This window comes from Aulonocara stuartgranti (genome assembly GCF_965226115.1).
Source record: "Aulonocara stuartgranti genome assembly, chromosome: 4".
NCBI classification, from domain to species: Eukaryota; Metazoa; Chordata; class Actinopteri; order Cichliformes; family Cichlidae; genus Aulonocara; species Aulonocara stuartgranti.
The window spans coordinates 5,355,762-5,375,266 of NC_138942.1; the positions used below are offsets into that span (position 1 = coordinate 5,355,762).

General features: G+C 42.1%; 1 protein-coding gene across 1 annotated transcript in view; it reads right to left on the reverse strand.

The window, feature by feature from the left end:
- LOC309705341 (liprin-alpha-3-like) overlaps positions 1–19,505 on the reverse strand; it is a 33,524-nt gene that overhangs the window by 4,435 nt on the left and 9,584 nt on the right. Inside the window, 25 exon segments of the mRNA XM_082531094.1 lie at positions 1,368–1,543; positions 3,791–3,888; positions 4,190–4,365; positions 4,523–4,549; positions 5,009–5,074; positions 6,951–7,151; positions 7,224–7,305; positions 7,396–7,495; positions 7,653–7,807; positions 7,893–8,026; positions 9,541–9,608; positions 9,611–9,777; positions 11,545–11,735; positions 12,102–12,267; positions 12,523–12,602; positions 12,690–12,752; positions 14,017–14,148; positions 14,424–14,507; positions 15,314–15,448; positions 15,661–15,754; positions 16,360–16,412; positions 16,896–16,988; positions 17,118–17,246; positions 19,005–19,064; positions 19,167–19,406. Of these exon segments, the coding sequence (XP_082387220.1) occupies positions 1,368–1,543; positions 3,791–3,888; positions 4,190–4,365; positions 4,523–4,549; positions 5,009–5,074; positions 6,951–7,151; positions 7,224–7,305; positions 7,396–7,495; positions 7,653–7,807; positions 7,893–8,026; positions 9,541–9,608; positions 9,611–9,777; positions 11,545–11,735; positions 12,102–12,267; positions 12,523–12,602; positions 12,690–12,752; positions 14,017–14,148; positions 14,424–14,507; positions 15,314–15,448; positions 15,661–15,754; positions 16,360–16,412; positions 16,896–16,988; positions 17,118–17,246; positions 19,005–19,064; positions 19,167–19,406 (2,970 nt within the window).

The following is a 19,505-nucleotide window of genomic DNA, read 5'->3' on the forward strand; positions in this document are numbered from 1 at the left end:
CTGCAGGATAGAGGTGATGGAGAGCTTGGAGATTGATGCATTTTCAGATCAGGGCTGCTCTGCTATGCTGGCATACATTAATTCTTTGAACATGATACCTATTTTATAACAATACTGTGGATTCTCATTCGATTTTCAGTGCAACAGGAACAACCTCTGCACTTAACTCCTGACGTGTCATTTTAGACATTTTTAGACATAACAGACGTAATTCTATTTGAGACGGAGAGGCTGAGAAGATCTTTTTAAAGACAGTTATTATATTACTAATTTTCTTATATATGTTTAACTAAGTGTGCAATGGTGCACCTAATTACATACGCCCTTTTTGCATACATTTCTGCAATAGCAAGAGGAATTTTGGATACAGCTACACCCAAAACCTTTGCTACAGGTACGATAGCATAACTGGGATTGCTTTGAATGTGTGTCATCATGGCAAAATGTGGCCCTACAGACTCGTACAATCGCAGTTTAGAGTACTTTGGCTTGTGTTTTGCGATGACACAACTCACACACATATATAAACATGCTGGCATTCAGGCTCATCTTCAGCAGTCAACACTACTTTTTCAATGAACACTCGGTCCACATGGGTCGTACCACACCCAAACTTGAGCTTTTTTTTTCATTTTGATCTCAACTCCAAACTTGTAAATGTTTTGGGACTGTATCTTGGAGATGTGTGACATCATTGTGTTGACTACGTCTGTCCACTGACTTCCAGATAGAAAGATAAACACCAGTCAAAGTACTCAAAACTGCCTTTGCAGTAGTTCCCACTATTACAGCTGGGGAAAGGCATTTTTGCTTGGTTTTTAGGAATTTGTTGCCATATAAATAGAAATTCATCCATTATCACAAACACTTCAGGGTCACAGCAGGCCTGGAGCCTACACTGGGTGTCATAGGGTGAGAGGTGGGGTACGCACTGGACAGGTCGCCTGCCCATCATAGAGATACGGTGAACCATTTCTAACAGTGGCCAACTTTTTGGCTAATTAGCCTAAATTACATGCCTTTAGACTGGAGGAAGAGCCTGAAACACCTGAAAGGAAAGCACACAGGCACAGAGCGAATATACAAATTCCACACAGTCCCAGCTGGACCCAGAATCTTCCTTCTGTGATGCAACAGTGTTAACAATTCTGCCACTGTGCTGCCTGTTGTATAACTCAGATTAGGGTTAGGGTAAATACCACAGAACTGGCTAAACTTGTTCTGTCTAAAAATGGCAAATTATCAAAATCTAAAAAAGTTTATAGGGATCTTAAAGTGCAAAATATCTGATAAATTGTCTTGGACGTAGGAACAGACTTTGATGCAAAGACATTTCTCTTGATGTGCATCGACAATGAATTCACTACCTGTGTGTTCTGATTGGGGATCTGCAGCAGCAGGGCCAGGTCAGTGTAGTCAAATGTGTCGTCTAAAGCCAGCAGAGCCCCGTGGACGCCGCTCTCCCGGAGGTTGTCGGCGTACTCCTTCAGACCGATGCTCTGCACCCAGCACATCACACGCTCATTGGACCATACCATCACATCTAGGAAGAGAAAGGGAGGAGGTGAAAGGAAGGGAGGAGAGGCATTCATCTGCAAACAGAAAGCTGTCTGCACACTATTTTTAAATCTTTATTAAAACTGAAGTCACCTCCTTTAGTTTAATTTGGATACATAAACACATGCAGGGCTGCTCAGATTTATTAACCGTCTTCTGTAAGGGTCAGCGATCAGAGGAAATAATGAAACATTTGACTAACTGATTTATTTTCTGCACATGGACAACACAGGTCAGGCCTATCATCAGACAAACCCAGATTCGCTAATTTCCTCATCTGCATGATTCCTCTGGGGAGAAGCCAAGATGAACTGACTGTAAATGCACAACATGTGTTTTTCAAGGCGCAGCAGTGGGAGTGCGAGAGATTTGGGTTTGTTTAATGACCGAACGTGTTGACATTTATGTAATCATTATCCAGCCAAGCTAGAAGGTTGTGGCTTATAATCTCTTCTAGGTATGACGAGGAGGGGGGAAAAACAATGGGTGGTCTAAACACAGGAATTCCCAGGAACGTGAGAAATCAAAGAAAATAACCATTATTAAGGGTTTTTTTGTTTCACTTTTTTTTTTTACATGCCAGCGCTGATGCAAGAAAGTATTTTTATAGTTTACTTGTAAAGACTTTCCTTTTTTACATCTGCTTACTTTAAAGAGATTTGACAAAAGTTAAAAGCAGTACAGCAGCTTTCCCTGCTAAAATTCTAAAACCCCCAAACTTGTGAAGAATGGAAAGGTTTAGTCATTAAAAACTGTTTTCTAAATGTTTTAGCTTCTCAAATAGTGCATCATTTTACGGAGATTACATAATCTTATTACTCCTTTATGCAGATGATAAATTCTTATTAGTCTGGAAACCGTCCGCAGAGATGTTAGGCAGTTTGGTAAAAGGGTGCTGGCAGTGTAGACTGATGGCAGGTCAGAAACAAACATAATGTCACACTGAAACAGGGTGAAGCAGCCAAATCTGAGAAAATAATTCAGACAGAAGAAAGCTATAACTTGAACTGATCAGCCACCTATACAACATGGTGATATGACATTTAAAACAGATAAAATATCCAGGGTACCAGTGCTTGTTGCTATTTCTCTGTTTCAGACAGTAAATTGTGTGGGGTTTTGCTCTTTGCTGGGTTAACAAATACTAGAATTAAAAAAACAACAACAATTAAAAATATATACTGATCAGTATCAATATAAATATAAGGTATGAATCTTTACCTCTGCCACTGCATTTTATGTTGTTGGTTTGTTCTTTATCAGAACAACTCAAAAGATTTTGCACAGATATGCATAACAGTTTTTAGCAGAGGTGTGGTTTGACCCTGCTTCGAAGTTATCAAGATGGGAACCAAAGAATGCTTGAAAAGCTTCTTTACCCATGCAAGACATGGCACAATTGCATTTTGCATCATAACTTTACAAATACATCAAATTGAGCTTCATGTATGGTCTCGTTAGTCTCAATAAAATATCACAAACTTATCTGAATCCAGAGATTCGATTAGCGGATGCAGGTGATTTTCAGCCTTTGTAGAGCCATGCGGCTCGTGTTTATTTAAAACTGTATAAGGAGCTAAGATTCAAGTTCACACATAAACTCCGAATTACACTTTGATAATCCAGGTGGGAAGCGGCCTTTTCTGACACGTAAGCCAAACAGGAGATGGTACCAGTCAGACTTGTTCTCTGCTCAGGGACAGCATGTAGGAGGCTGTGAAAAGATGTATTCATGGTATTCACATCAGCTTGTTACGGCTGTGATAAGATTGATGTTCTATTGATGTTTGGTAGAAGTTTAAATGTTTACGACACCACCAGATTAGTGCGAGTTTCTATTCGAAGCTGTATTTAACCAAGACTGCTAGTTATTAGTTTGTGCTTGGTCCAGTTTGGTTACGATGAGCTCCAGAAACACACAGGATTTCTGCCTTTCCACAAGAAAAAATGCTTTGCTTCTTAAACTTGAGCTGTGCACGGCACATGAAATAGCACAGGCAATAAAAACCGCGGTCTAACAGATCAACAAGGTGATGGTAAAAATGCAATAAAATTAATAGTCAAATAAAACAAATAACCTGCAGTTAGTAGTCACTAAGGTATGCTTTACACAGCACAAAAGCACCACATGAATAAACGAATTAGCTGCTTCTACTGGCTCGGAGAACTGTACAATACCATCCCTCCACTGGGGCGTGAAAGGTGAGATAATGGCAGAGAAACAAGGGGTCACCTTTGTTATGGTGGGCGCTCTCCTCTCTCCTCCTCTCCAGCTCCTTGCGATCGTAATTTAGACGCTTCAGGCACATGATGCCGTAATGCAAGCTGACCCTGGGAGAGGGCAAAGAGCCAGAGGGTCAGGGGTTCAAGCAGGTTAACCGAGGAGGGCGTGTTTCCACTCTCACATGTGCTCAGAAAGCATTAACAACCCAGCACCTCTGACCCTTTCACTCCTTCAAAAGAGAACTCAGAGAAGGCCTGGAGACACACAACTGAGCTGTCAGAGTGCCATAACCATTGTCTTTTAACACCTTCAAAATTCCCTTGTCACATGCACACAAAGGTAGGAGAGTAAGAGTTTTGTAAACACGAGACGTGACAAAAGAGCATGAGTTATGAAGCCGAGCTCTACCTGTGGAAGCTGTCCACCATCTTGAGCTGTCCTCGCAGCTCTTTCTTGGTCAGGTGGTCCAGCATGCGAGCATCCACCAGGGACTCCATGAAATAGCTCCGATACTGCGGCAAGCCCAGGCTGGGCAGCCACTCGTTGCCCACCCACTCATGATTCATATCGCCATAGGCCAGTATCTGGGGGGGACAACCACAGATGAGCAACACTGATTCACGCTCGGCCTCGTATCTGATGGCGCTGCAAATGACTCACTGCTGTTAGAGATGAAATGAGTGACAAATACGCAGCATGTTGCGCGAACTTTTTTTCAAAAAGGCGCAGCTGATCCCTTACCTGATCCCAGCTGAACTCTTTCAGCTCCTGCAGAGAGAAGAGAAGAGGAAGACGAAGAGAGACAGAGCCAGAGAGAGTGATGTGGAGGTGGTGAGGGAGAGGGGTGCGGAGGTGAAGAGCAAGGTGGACGAATGGATAGATAGTGAAGGAGCAGCAGAGGAGGAAGCAGCAACAGCAGCAGCGGGAAAAGAGGACAAAAGGGAGGAACAGTGTGTTAGTGAACGGGTAATTAGTTGGAAGCAGTTCACACTGAAACGGCAACAACAGGGAGAGAAGAAGATGCTCAACACTATGGCCTGGGCCCACAGAGAGACAGAAGTACAAAAAAGAAGTACAAGGAGAGAGAGGAGAAGGGAGGGGAGAGACTCATCAACGTGATTCAGACCGGACGAGACGCTCAACATTATTCAAAATAAATAAAATAAAATAACCATGACCATAAAAGGGCAGTTTGTCAGACAGAGACAGGACGGCTGGGGCACTAACCGGGGGCTTGGTGGCGGCGTTCAGAGACTCCATCTCTGCGTGGGTCATCCACACGTTACTGGTAGACTGCAGTTATGTGAACAAAAGAAGCGAAGCAGTGAGATAAAAGATTACAAAAAATGCACACACACCACACTTCACTGCCTGTCTACAGCAATGAGTCAACACTCGAACATTTTCGCGATGCCAAAACAGCCACATCAAAAGATGTCAGCCAACCACAACAGAAGACTCATTGCCATGGTGATTTCCACGAACAAGAGGTTCGATGGGCTTATGTGAACCGATAACTAATGAATCTGCTCAGCCTGTTGGGCAAAATTGCACGATTGATCATCTTCCGCATTTCACCGTATCATTAATATGATTTCTACTGTAAATAGAGAGGAAGCCAAATGCAGAAAAGGGAAAGCCAAGAAAAACCAAAATCTGCCATTTGTTAAAAGCTCCAAAGCAGACGCCTTAAAGAAGATGGCTTTCAGCTATTTTTCACTTTATCTTGCTTGAGGAAGCGGAGGAAAAAACAGTGCCACAAATGCATGTGCGTGCAGCACTTTTACTACATTTTTCAACATCTGGTTTGTCTTTGTTGCCGAGGGAGAGGGCAAAGTTTTTGTTGCCAATGTTTTCCAGATGACAAAGGTGAACCCCGTCACTCCCAGCAGAGCCTATTTCCATTCATATCTTTATCATTTTGGACATTTATCACGTGTAGAATAGGCTTCATGTTTGTTAGCATTCATTTTTATCTGCATCTGTTTTCTTTCTTTCTCTTTCTAATCCTACATCCTACATGTCATGTGCCCCAACAGGCTTTTTCTATTACATCATTCCTTATTAATATCATATATTCCAGGTCACATTTTAATTTTATGACTAGCAACTGTGACATTTGGCGCTAATTATGTGGCCTTCACAGAGACTATAATCTGATAATTTGTGCCAGTCTCTAAACAACAAACATCTGGCTCAACATTTACCTCAGACTTTAAATATGGATGCGGCAAGGCGCTACTCTGAGCAAAAAGTCTATACTCAGCAGAAAGATAGATATCCGTCCCAAATGAATACATAAATCGACATATGAAGGCGTTTAAGGTCTTAGTGTGCTCCGATTAAAGGCTTCTTTACCTTTAATTCTAGGGGGAAGCTGTCTAGACTGGGATCTTTTTATCATGAGAAAATATTCATTCTTTAAGGTAAATGAGAGTTTTAAAATAGGGCTTATAATTTTGGAGGTCCCCCCCTTTAGCCTCTAGGAGCAGGGACCCCCTACAAGATCGAACATTTTCCAATGACCCACTCATAATCCTAGATATTAGGCACATACATCTGCAGTTTCATAAGCCATTGGACCTAATTGGATTCGAAAACCCACAGCCTAAACGACTCCCATCTGTAGATATTACCAAGTTTTATGGAAGTTCTGCAAAAATGAACAAAATCCAATCTATTTATCCGTCATGCTGGGCGAAAAAGTCTAATTCTCGGGAGAAGCAGGAGGCATAAGTAATTTCACCTCTCACACTACCGTTCATGTTCCTGCTGTATATTTCTTTTGCTTTTCATTTACACGTTCATTCATTGTTTGGTTACATTTAGGTGACCAACATCACTCGAATATGTTTGATCACCGTTTGGGTTAAAGCGCAAAGTTGCGGCTTCGTGAAGCTCTGTTTTCTTGGTTACCATGGTGATGTACTTACTCTGTAAACATATGTGGTGCAGACATGAAACATATTTTGAAATGAAATACGTCCGTTTCAAAGCTGTGCTGACGGCATGGAAAAAAGGGCTTGGGTTTTTGCGACTATTTCATATAATGCCATGAGGTAGATATGCATTTTTTATGTACCAGAGCATTTTATAATTTATAGCTAATAATTTTGTGCTCCCCTTGGCTATGGACTTGTTAAATGTATGTGCAGTTTCAGAGTCTCACAGAGCGAGTGCTGGCTGGGGCAGACGGGCTGGTGAGGGACACCATCTCCTGGATGGCCAGCCGCAGTTTGAGGCGGTGCAGCGGGTTGCTGATGCCGATCTCCCTCTGGATCTCCGTGTCGGACAGGTTGGCCATGATCGCGCCGCTCTTCACGTTGGCACGGCATGCGGCGACGTACCAAGCTGGCATTCCCACCCACAGCTAGAAGGAGGCAAGGAGTGGATTAAATCAAGATGAAAGTTTCATTTAGATCTCAGTTCTATGATCACCTACCTCTAACCACGACACAACAGTAGGTCCATCCCAAGATGCAAAAGGAAGTCCTTGGCGACATGCTTCTTCCAGCAGCTCATGCCTGATAAGAGATTTAACAGAGAGATTTCTTATTTGGTGCTGTCCGATTAAAAGATCAAAATATGAAACGCACAGCATATAATTCACTGACTTCTTCTTGCTGCGGCGGTCTTTATCTGCTGGACCAAGAGTTCCCGTCTTATTCATTCCCATTGGGTCTCCAGATGCCAGGTCTTCAGAGGGTGTAGATGCTGGGAAACATACAGTGATGTCAAAGATTGCAAGAACTAGATAAGAACACTTTTCTGGCTCCGAATTCACCGAGCCAATAAAGTGTTTAGATGTAAATGCTGACAGCATGGATTACTCATGCTCAGTCAGTCCCTCCCTTATCTTTTATCAGTTTACCAAGAGAAACAGATCCATCCCGTCCAGGTTGGCCCATCCTTCCTTTTTCCTTCTTCCCAAAAAGCCGGCCGATGGAAGACTTGATGCTTTTCTTCTTGCTGGCCTTGTGGAGTGAATCTTGGCTGCTGTTGGTGCTGCTGCCATCTGCCGAGAGACTGAAGGAGAGACAAAGAAAGTAACTAAAGTTGGAAAAACAAATACACATTGAAAGCATCACGCTTGAATGCGCAGCCGTCTTACCTGCGAAACTCTCTGGGGTCATCGAGCATCGCTCCCGGATGGGTGAGGGCCATCCTGTCCAATCGCAGCGCACGAGGAGTGGGAGGAGGTGTAGAGTCAAGAAGAGCGAGGGATCGGTCATCATCTTTGCTGTTCTGGAATATAAAATGTAAACTGTATAATTTGCAGTAGATGCAAACACAAAAATTATAATTTTATGGATGTTGTGAGCTCTGCTCTGCTTAAATGTTTTGTCTGTAAATTAAAAAAATATTAGCTACTATATTCTAAGTATGTTTTTTACCTGTTGTAGCATCATTATTAATATTGCCAAGCCACAACTGTGACTGAGACTGGCCGAAACAGATTTCTTACATTTTTGCTGGATTCTAAAGTCAAATGTGACTCCATTTGTTTGACAGCTAAAGCTTGGCCCAAATTAAGTCACACGACAGAACAACGACGCCAAGCACAGCAGCAAATCCACAAAAAGAATCTACACCAAAACAGAAAAGACCGAGCCGGAGCTCAGAATGAAATGCTGTGGTGGTATCCTAAGAGCGCTGTGCTTAAATGAATGCAAACCAATATTGAGAATAAGCAACATTAATGCACAACAATGTGAGAGACTAATAAAGGCACACAGAAACTGATCACTTCATGAATACTTCAGGTTATTGCTGCTAGAAGTGGTTCTACAAGCTGCTGAATCATGGAATGTATTTTTTCACAGGACTGCACGCAGCACGGTGAAAACCTTGTTATTTACGTGACTGTAGGTCCCAACAATAAGATTCATCTTAGCCACAAATTGCTCGATTTAGACTGAATAAAACGTTTGAAGTTTTGCCTTCGAATGATTTCTGACTGCGACGTAACGGCACAAAATATATCCATTTCTAACAACTTGTCTGAAGCTGTCAGTGTCTTTCTGTGCGTTATACTCGAGAAAGTCAACTTCAGACGCTGTCCAGACCTGATTCTCTCAACTCTGTCCAACAATGATGCATGTAAACAACTAAAAAATGGAAAAAGGGGACAACAGCAAGCCCTGCTTTGAAAAACATGAGCAAAATCTACTAATCAACAACTGTTATATTAATATATCCTATTTGTTTAGAAATGTAATCCTTTTCCTGTTTTTTTTTTTTACCAAATAGTTAAAAATTGAGATTAATGCAAGAGGAGTTCTTTGATTTTACAAGTTTAGTTGCACAGCTCACCTTTATGACGTGAAGAGGAGCCGGAGCCGACTAGGTTTCCTGCTACAGCCTTAAAAGAGTTATTTTCCTTGGCTTACATCCAGCTTCCTAACTGTAACCAATCTTGCCATTCTCACTGAACGCCTACATAAACATGATCAATTTTCAAAATCACCACTGACAGCTTGCTTTTTGTTTATTGCACCATTACTTGTAATCTATCTGCCCGTTGCTGGAACCTTCATACCGCACCACGAGTCACTTAAATCAAACTTTCCCAATCTGACATTGTTGCCGCTGAAGAATAACTAAACTTCTTGACCCCATCTGCGTGATTACTTATGCTTTATTTAAATGACTCACTGTCTGGAGGAGCTGTCTGCATAAACAGGGAGGCTGACACCAAGGTGAGGTAAAAAGGTTAACACGAACTGAAATAGGAGTTCTTCTCTACATTCCAGTCGTACCTGTCTATCGGTCTCACGGGCAGGGGAGTGAGGCAGACGAGGGGTGGAGTGCCCGGAGCTGGGGGGGAGGGGGAGGCCAGGGTGGAGGATGTGATGGAAGTGGGGATGAAGCCCCGTCCTGTGCTGTCTCTCCCCAGGGAAGAGGGAGGGATGGGCGGACTGTCCAAAGCCACGCTGACCCGGCTCTCAATCTCCTCGGCACGCAGCTCTGTGTTCTCCTTCTCCTCCTGGATCAATCTGGGTTTTCAGGGCAACAAACATGTGGATAATATTAGAACTCAGAAAAGGGCTCCAGAAGTGTCCTGGAGCTCTAAACAAATCAGGACAGTCTTAAAGAAGTAGTTTGACGGTTTGGAGAAAAAAAAGCTTGGTAGCGTTCTTGCTGTGAAAATTGATACCATAGTCATGAATGTAGCTACAGCCAGCAGAGCAGAATTACTGGAGACAAGAAGAATCAACTCTCCTGGCTCTATCTAATAATATATCTACTGCACATATAAGCTGCGTCACTTAAGTTGGCAAATTTACTTTTCTACTTTGTGTGTTTGTGTGTGTGTAAAAAATGGCTTTGTCTAGTATTCGCCATGCTAGCTTAGCAGTTGATGGCTCTAGCTAATTATTTAATCTAGACAAATAGGCAAATTCTCCTCACTCAGACCTCTACAGGAAAGCTAATCAGTGCGTTTTCCCAAAATGTTAATTGCTGATAAGTCAAATTCAGCTGTGAACCAAACAGAACACCTTTGGGATGTGGTGAAACTGGAGATTTGCATCATGGATGTGCAACCGACAAGCGACTGTTTGATGCTATCGTGTCAATTGGACCAGAATCTCTGATGAATGTTTCCAGCGCCTTGTTGAATCTGTGCCATGAACAGAGATGGGCAATAAAGCGTTACTGTAATCCGATTACCTTTTTCGAGTAACGAGTAAAGTAAGAGATTACTATTGCTAAAACAGTAATTAGATTACTGTTACTTTGACCTTACTTTGAGTTTGATTCCATAAAAAGTGACAAAAACATTAGTGTCCGCTGTTCACTGCGTGGGAAGAAAACCCCTTAACTTCCGAGCAAGCACCGAGTGCGCTACCAGGTAATGTGAAATTCACAGAGAAACTCGCGGATTCTTCAACTGACCGCTGCGGCACACCTGCACCAGGGCAAACCTCCGCCTAACCCACTCCTGCTTTACAGGTGAAAATAGAGCAACAGGACCGCTAGTCTTTAATTTTATTTATTTTCTGCTATGTTTCACTTGCATTTATTTGAAAGACTGAGTGTAAACACACAAAAATATTTTATTTTATGTGCTGGAATGTGCAGAAAATAGGTTTAAATGTTAAACAAATTTCTTCCAGTCAGTGAATATTGCATATAATTTAATTTTTGCTTGATGCATAAAGTTAAAAGATTAAAACTGATAAAACAAGTTTTAAAAAGAGACTTTTCCATTTGATTACATTTTGTATGATGATTATGCAGAAAAAGTAGAATTGGGCTGAAAGATCTATCGCTTTATCACCTCTTCAGGTTGTAAATCGTGTTTTTAAAAAGTAACTAAGTAACTAAGTAATTAATTACTTTTGAAATAAATAATCAGTAAAGTAACAGGATTACTTTTTGGGGGAAGTAATCAGTAATTAGTTACTGATTACTTTTTTCAAGTAACTTGACCAACACTGGCCATGAAGAATTCAAGCAGTTCTGAATGAAAAAGGGGGTCCACAGTTGTTAAGACTAGTTCCACCTTGAGTATAGCAGCAACTGCTGCTTATGCGTCAGTGCATCCATAAACAATCTAATAATGTATTAATTCATCACTAGCAGGATCTGATTAATTCTTCCACAACTGCATTTTCTCTTCAGGACATGTCTGAGAGGTGCTGTTATGTTTATTTTTGAGGTTGTAGCAGGTGTTGGTGTGAGTCAGTCTGCAGCATGTAGGGAGATGTTTCTCACATTCTTACTTCTCTGAATCTCTAAGCGCTCTTGGCGTTCCTTACTTGATCTCCTTATTGATGGCCTCCAGCTGTTCCTGCAGCATGATGGCCAGGGTCTGCACATCCGTCTGTCCGCTGGGTGACAGAAGCTCGGAGCCAAACCGAGCCTCCCCGTCGTCCTCATCGTCTGAGCATCCCACATCCATGCCTGGCTGGAACCCAGTCCCAATCAGAGTGTGATCCCAATCTGAGTACTGCACACACAAAGCAAGACAGGATGATTCACTACACAACGGACATCTGATCCCATTTGCAAATACCAATCATTCAACATCAAATTGAGTTTGTAGGTATATGAAATAACCCATGTGCAGAGTGCAGCATCCAAAAAAAAGGTTCATCTTTTGTATACAGTCTATGCTAGGAACATCTAATTTTGTGTATCTCAAATCCCATTTAGCTCATTTCTTGAGCTCCAGTGAGTCAGTGCTGTTGAAAATTACTACACTGTATCACTGAGCTACACCTTTTTTTTGTAAAAAAAAAAAAAAAAAGGATCCCAACTTTCACTTTTAAACGTTTGAAGAGTGATTTCTGAAGCACCTTTTAAAATATCTCACCTTGGTAGTGTCCTCATGAGCAGAGCTCCAGCGGGGCCAGTGACGATTGCCTGCGCCTCCGGCAGAGGCATTACCGAAGGGATCCAGGTGAGTGGTGGAACCTGTTGGGAGGGACCCGCCTCCGTGGGAATACCTCAACTCCAGAGCGCTGCCTGGCAGAGAGCGACTGGAAAAATAAAAGAAGAAATGAGACACGATAAGATGAAACGATTAACCCTACACACAGCAAACAAAGTGGGGTACTAAAGCATAACATGTGCCAACTCCAAAGCTGAGATACTGCAAAACGAACATATCAATGTGAAAAATTAAAATTGTCTAATAATAGAGGATTAAATCAAAAGAGCACGGAAAATGAAGATACAGCCCAACAGTAGCCAGTCGACGTACAGCTACAAGCTGTCCAAATGATGGTACCAACCTGGAATAAGAGCCCCCAGGCCTCGCTCTCAGCTGATCCAACTCCAGCTGAAGCCTTTCCAGCTCAGCGATCAGCTGATCCTGCAAATGAAAAAAAAAATGGTAGAGAAAAGAGGAAAATCATGTCTGCTAGCATAACCTGAGAATAAAACCTGGATGTATGGTCACCTTGTTTGCCAGCAGATCATCCTGGAGTTTCTTCATGTTGGACAGTTCCTCTGATAGTGCATTCTGGAGAAAAATGATAAGAAGTAATAAGAGTATGAGGGGAATTTCAGGAAAACCTTATTTGTTCTATCTGAGAAAATTAGTCTACTGTCTGCCACCAGTGTTTTGTTTTTTTTACAGGGACTCAATTTCTTGCCAGTGTTTCATTAGAATTACAGATGATCTACATATGCAGATTGCATCTACAATAACAGCAGTGCATATATAGAAATGTATGCATTAAAGCACAGATGCATGCAACTTCTTCATAACCATCTACCCATTCGGTTTCTTCTGCTTAGCCAATTCAGGGCTGCAGCTGCACTGCAGCCTATCTGAGCACTTATGAGGTGAGGCATGGGGTACACCCTAGACAGGCCGCTAATTTTAAAGGGCTAACAAAAAGGAAAAAAACGACCACTCATACCTACAGTCGATTTAGAATCACCAGTTAACCTAATGTGCATTTTTTTTAATTGTGGGAGGAAGCCAGAGTGCTTGGAGAGAAGTCTCCAGCTGGCTGTCGAATTTGAACCCCAGACATTTTACTGATTTGCTTTTTTAGCAAGAACTCAATGACCTGCATCACATGTGGGGAAAAGACATGCAGTTTTCGGTTAAACTGTGTCACTGGCTAACTTTGTCCGTGTTACCTGTTCACAATAAAGTAATATTTGTCACCTATAAATGTTACGTATCTCAAAATCCAGGAGTATAATTTAAAGTCTACATTTACAGCAAACTATCAATGCTACAAGTAACAGCTCAGTAAGCATCTTACCAAGTCACTGTGCTACCCTGCAAACGAAAAGCTCCACTTTTAAGCACATTCCTTTAAACCTAATCCCACCCGGAATTTATCATCAACAGGACTTTATACCTGCTGTAAAATCACAGCAGTTTACATTTAGAAAAGAAACCTTTTTGTTTGCTGATAGTGCAAATAAAGCACAGATTGTAGATAAGAGATTAACAAAAAAATCAACCACCAGGCATTTCTAATCTGGATGTTTATGTCTATTACATGTAGTAAATCTCTGTATTTATAAATTAATGAGTTCCAGGAATAATGAAAGTAAGACACAAAAAGAGCTAATGGATGTTTGAGGCACGGCTTGGGAATGTACTCAAGTTTAAACTGGTCACTTCCTGGAGGGCAGAGAATTGAGTGAAGGTACCCGAGGCCAGGAGTTAATTTGTGGGTTAAGATAATATTTACTGCAGTTAATGCATTTCTGATTTAAAAAATCTTTGGCTGGAAACTCTTTCTGTGGTCGGAGGCGGTCACCTTTTCTTCCAGGGCAGCCATCCTCTCCTTCAGATGGAGCTGCAGCCTCTCGTTGGACTCGGACAGCAGCTTGTCCACCGTGTCAGAGAGGCGCTTGTTGTGTTCGTCATTCATCCTCTCCCTCTGCCTCGCCTGAGGGGCAGGGTAAGCGAGATGAGCGAGAGGGAAAGATTTTTAAAAATCAGTGCAGAGGCTGAGAGAAGGGAGGGGGGGGGGAGGAGAGTTAATAACAGGGAATCTGCTTGACAGAGGGAGAGAGAGAGAGAGAGACAACGACTTCAATCTGAATGTGCACGGTCAAATACAGGGTTTAGAAAATTAGTGCGCCTTTGTGCAGAGTAAATCCTGACAAAAGGAAAAGAGGGGGAGGATGAAAACAGAAAGATGGAAAAGCAAGCGTGACTCACTCGCTGTAGCTCCTGGTTCTTCTCCTCCAGTTGCGCCTCCATCTGTCGCAGTCGCTCCTCAAAGTTACCATGACGCTCCTCCGCCTGAGCGATTGGAGAGCAAGGTTACAGCCTGAATCATGTTGCAACACTAATACAAATTAACACAAAAGGAACAGCTTGTTGACTTATTCCTTCAATTAGTTACATGCCTGTACAGATCACAGTGTAACAGGAAAGTTTGTTTTCTTGTTTCTTACAGGACATTAATCTTATCCTTCCACGCCAGCCTTCCTGCCCGAACATGTAGAAGCAGTAGTCGTTGAAGAGGTTTGACTAATAAGAGCAGAGCGACTTCTATGCAAATTTTTTGGTGTGAGGAAACCATTTTTTTACGGGAATGCAAGAGGTTAACATGCATGCAATTAAATCAGTCAGTCAGGAAGAATTTTTGCGGTGTACAGTCCTTGGCGTGCTGAGCACCCAAGGATGTAATAGCTGTGCTCACTCTGTGCCCTGAGCGGGCTTTCATCTCAGCTTGTCTGATTATGTATTGCTGCCACGGCTTGATAAAATATTTGCTATTCTTCTATCTTTTGACATCTTGTGGTTTTTTTCCCCCTACACTTTATGTGGGCGTGAATGCACACAAACATGCACTTACAAATGCTCCTGCTTGCACCTGCCTGCATGTACTCACGCATGCAACTGAGTCTCTGCATTGCTGCACATTCCAGCTCGCACCAAATTTGTGCACACACATCCACGTACTAAATTTTGTCTCTAGAAAATTTTGCTGTTTAAAAAAACACGATTGGGGATAAAAAGTCTCGCAAGACTTTGGCAAACCTGTCGGATCACTCCAAAATACACCAACAAGGGTTTACTGAGGCCGATTAGGACGTACACACCTTGTTGAGTGCAGCCACTCTCTGGGCGAGCTGGGCTTCGATCTCAGGCAGCGTCTCAGCTCTCTGCAGGGTTTGCTGCAGCTTCTGTTTGGCATCATCAAGACGCTCCTGAAGCTGCCGGTTCTTCTCTTCACTCTGCAGGAAAGCGGGATGTCAGGGAGTGCAGGTGGAACTCGGACCGCAATAGAAGATTGCCGAGGGCAAAAAGACATGTTTAAAGCCGTCGGGGGGGAAGTAGAAAAGGCACTAATGATGCTCTTTCTGTGCCAATGCGAAACACAGCCAAGCTGTCAATCAGCAGCAGAGACATGAACACGCATGGAGATGAAAGGGACTGTTAACCTAACCTGTCTGTGGAGTGACTCCTTGCTGGCCAGCTCATTTTCCAGCTTATCTTTTATGTCATGGAGAGAAGTCGCCTCCCTCTGGGCACTCAGGTACCTGCAAACCAGACCCCAACAGAGACGTGAGTGGACGGGATTTTGGAAGAAAGGTCATCTTCATGTCAACTATAAAGAAATAAATCTACCAAAAATAATAAATATCCAGGGTAAATGCACACAATCCATTTATAAAATATGAGACTAAATGTTTAAATTTGCTCTGTATTCCTTAAAAAAATAGAGCTCATTTTATTAATAAAATTATTTATTTCATCTGTGTTTTTATTCATGTATTTTGTTTCTGGGAGGGAAAGTTTATATGACATACTTCATATGAGATTTGCATGATTTTTATAAAAATGCCAATTTTAAATGGGAAAAAGATGAATTAGGGACAAAATGCAAGGAAATTTTATGAAACAAATAGATGAATTCAAAAATTAACAAAACAAAAAATAAATGGGAACAAATAGGGGGAATGAATATGCAGATAATTAAATTCATGAATGAATCCCTACATTTATACCTAATATAGTTTAGCACATTCAATAGCTCTGAATGTTCTTTTTCGATTCTACTGTTTCTGTCTTTATAGATTTTCTTCATTGCGCTTTCCATCCTGCACTTTCTCCGTGTTGATGGACGTGGAGAGAAAACACAAACCTGCGCTCTAATGTGGTGATCCTCTCTTCCATGTCTTCCCTTTGACAGAGCGCCTGTGAAAATATGTAACCACTGTGAGAAACAAATAGAAAGGCGTAAGAGAGCAAATGGTAAATTTACAAGGAGGCGTTCTCAAAAAGATAATTCACTCAGTGTGAACTGCTATTAGTTAAGGAATGATAATGACCGGTTGATAGTTATCGCTGACAGATGTCAGAAGCACCCTGTTATGTCCAACAGAAATGAGAGTGGGGGTTGGGTGGGAGGATACAGGCCGTGGCAAGAAATAAAAGTTTGCTGATTAAACTCGCTCGACTACCTCTAATTCCAAAACGCTCCACACGCCTTTCACTCAGCTGCCAGCGCACTGACTGATTAACCGGCCCACATCCATGCGAAAAATCGCCTGCAGCTCTACCAGTGACATCACGGCTACACGGTGATTTGCATACAGCAACAGTTGCTGCAGCCACGTAAACAAACAGCATAGTAACCACAACAAAAAAGTATGAACAACATAGCTCGGAGTGTCACACCTCCTTTAGATCCCTCTGTAGTTTCTGGTTGGTCTCCTCTGATCGGGCCAGCTCCCTCCTGGCAGACGTCAGCTGCTCCTCGATCTCGCCAACCTGACAGGAAATGAAGGATACAAGGCTAAACGGGCACACATCGTTTTCTGTCTGTTAGCATTCCAGATTTGCGATATTTTGCTTGTTTTGCTAAGAGCATTTGACCTTAGGAACTCCTGAACCGAATACCTGTCTGCACATGAGGGCCAGTCGCTCTTTCAGTTGTCCCAGCTCTGACCTCTGTCTCTCTATCTCGCCCTCTCTCTGCCTGTCAATTTCGCCGTCGTCCAGGATGGAGGACGGTCCGTTGGGAAGCCTCTGAAAGAAAAGATTTACTGTATTTAATATAAAAAGGATAAATTATGATTATTAAGAATAAAACTTCCAGAGTTTATGGGTTTTCCGGGGATTTTGCTGTCGTGTTTTTTCCGCTCCAGGAAGCAAAATTTAAGAACTTAAATTTGAACTCTGCAACATTTAATTGTAGTGGAGCAAAAAGTTGTATCTGCAGAAATGTAAGATAAAAATTATAATACAATATGTTTCATTTCTATATGTTAAAGTAACATTATTGTAACATCTGAAACCTAATCTTCCACTCAGAGGACTATCTTGTGACACAGTGGTTTAAAAATGTGTGAAATGCTCTATTTTTTTAAATTCTATTAAATCGCCCATGTTTAAAAAAATGTATATATATTGTTGGTCTGCTCTGGTTATTGAATGAGAGGTGCATGTAAATGTGCAGGTTTTACAATGTGTTCATCTTTCAAAGTGGGAGCAGGGATTTTACACAGTTTTTCTCTTTCGTTAAGCTTTTGTACATAAAAAAAGAAACAACAGTTAGTATTTTGAGTAAGTTTTCCTCGTTAACACTGTGAAATGCACAGTTTTTAAGCAATTAAGAAATCCTGTTGCAGATAGAGGGTGGGTTATATGAGAACTCATCCAATTGTGACCGTTTCACAATATTTGATAATCAGTACACTTCAACACAATACACACATCATATTGTGATATCTATGTAACCAAGGAACATAACATGTTAATAAAAACATCTCAAGCCACCATCAATTTAATGAATTAGCTCACTGATTTGACATGCAGAGACGGATGGGATTCAAACTCAGGACCTTCTTGCCTTGAGGCATCGGTGCTAACCACCAGTGCATAACTTCCTCCTTGAAGAATGACTGAAATGCTGCTTAACGGGAATAAACTGACACTGATGGCTGTAAGCTATATGACAGTTCTACTGATCTAAGAATAAACTGTATACAGTTACTGCAATAACTGCAGCAGCTTCTGGCAATCAGTGGCACCTGATCAACGCTCCAGCTGCAGAGTGAGGAAAGATTTATGCAGCCTTAAACAGCAGCCGCTTTTATTTCTTGTACCCCCACTTTAAGATCTACGTATGCAGTCTGAGGAAAAATAGCAAAAGATAGCAAAACATGATTAAACGCTTTATTGTTAATGTTAAAAAGTTACTTGTATAACAATGAGTGTTTCTCTGATATTAAACTACAAGTGTTGAAGTCAGAGCTTTGCTTTGCAGACCCACGTGCACACTATAGACCACTCCTGCTCGTGTTTGTGCTGCGCCTCAGAAAGTAAGGAAGCCACAACAGTCAAACAGCCTCGTTGCTGTGAACAGAATGTTAGAGACAATGAAAATTCTCAGCTGTCTTTGTTTCTGCTCTTTTGTGCTTCTTTCTCTTTGTGGTGAACTCCACTGTCACTCCCTTTCTTGTGTTAGTTAACATTCCTATAATCCTTCACACTGTGTACTCAAAGACCATGCGAACAGACACAATGCGGGTCTATGAGCCTAGCTACAGATGGTCAGCACGGGAAACCTTCTATACGCTAACAACACAGCGGTTTGTAATGTCAGCCATGTTTTTTCAGCTTTGCTCTGCTGCATGCAGAGAGTATATATGTGTTGCTGTGACAATATCACAGGTCAGTATGAACACAACTCTAAAACCAACCTGTTTTCTGTCCTCTACAATAAACTAACTGTGCTTTATGATCTGTATGTACAGTTATTGCCTATGAAATGCGCTCGATTACCTCTTTGCCGTTGTCTAGTCCTTGCTGGCGTCGTTTGATTTGCTCCCTTAAAGAGAGAACCTAAAAACAAGGCAAAGAGAATCATCAAAGAGGCCCCATCTGTAATTATCTTCTATTTCTAATCTAAAAAGAAAACTAAGTGGGAGGGAAACAGGGACTCACCTCTTGGGAGGAAGACTGTAGCTCCTCCTCCAGGACCGACACGCGCTCCAGAGCTACCCGTAGCCTTTCGCGCACTTTCTCATCCAGAGCTTTGTGATGCTCGAACAAGGACTTGAGGGCCTTTAGGACCTCCACCTCACTAGAGACCCCGGCCGGAGACTGGGCCTGCCTCTTCACCACGGTCATCCTCAGGCTGCGCTCATGGCGGGACACCAGGCACTCCAGATGTTCGAGCAGCAGCTGGAAACACATGTGGTTCACATGCAGTAAAAGCTCACCACAGTGCGCCTCTGATATGTCTCAGAGGATTACGTTTTCTCGTGCGAAGTCTTTCAGAAA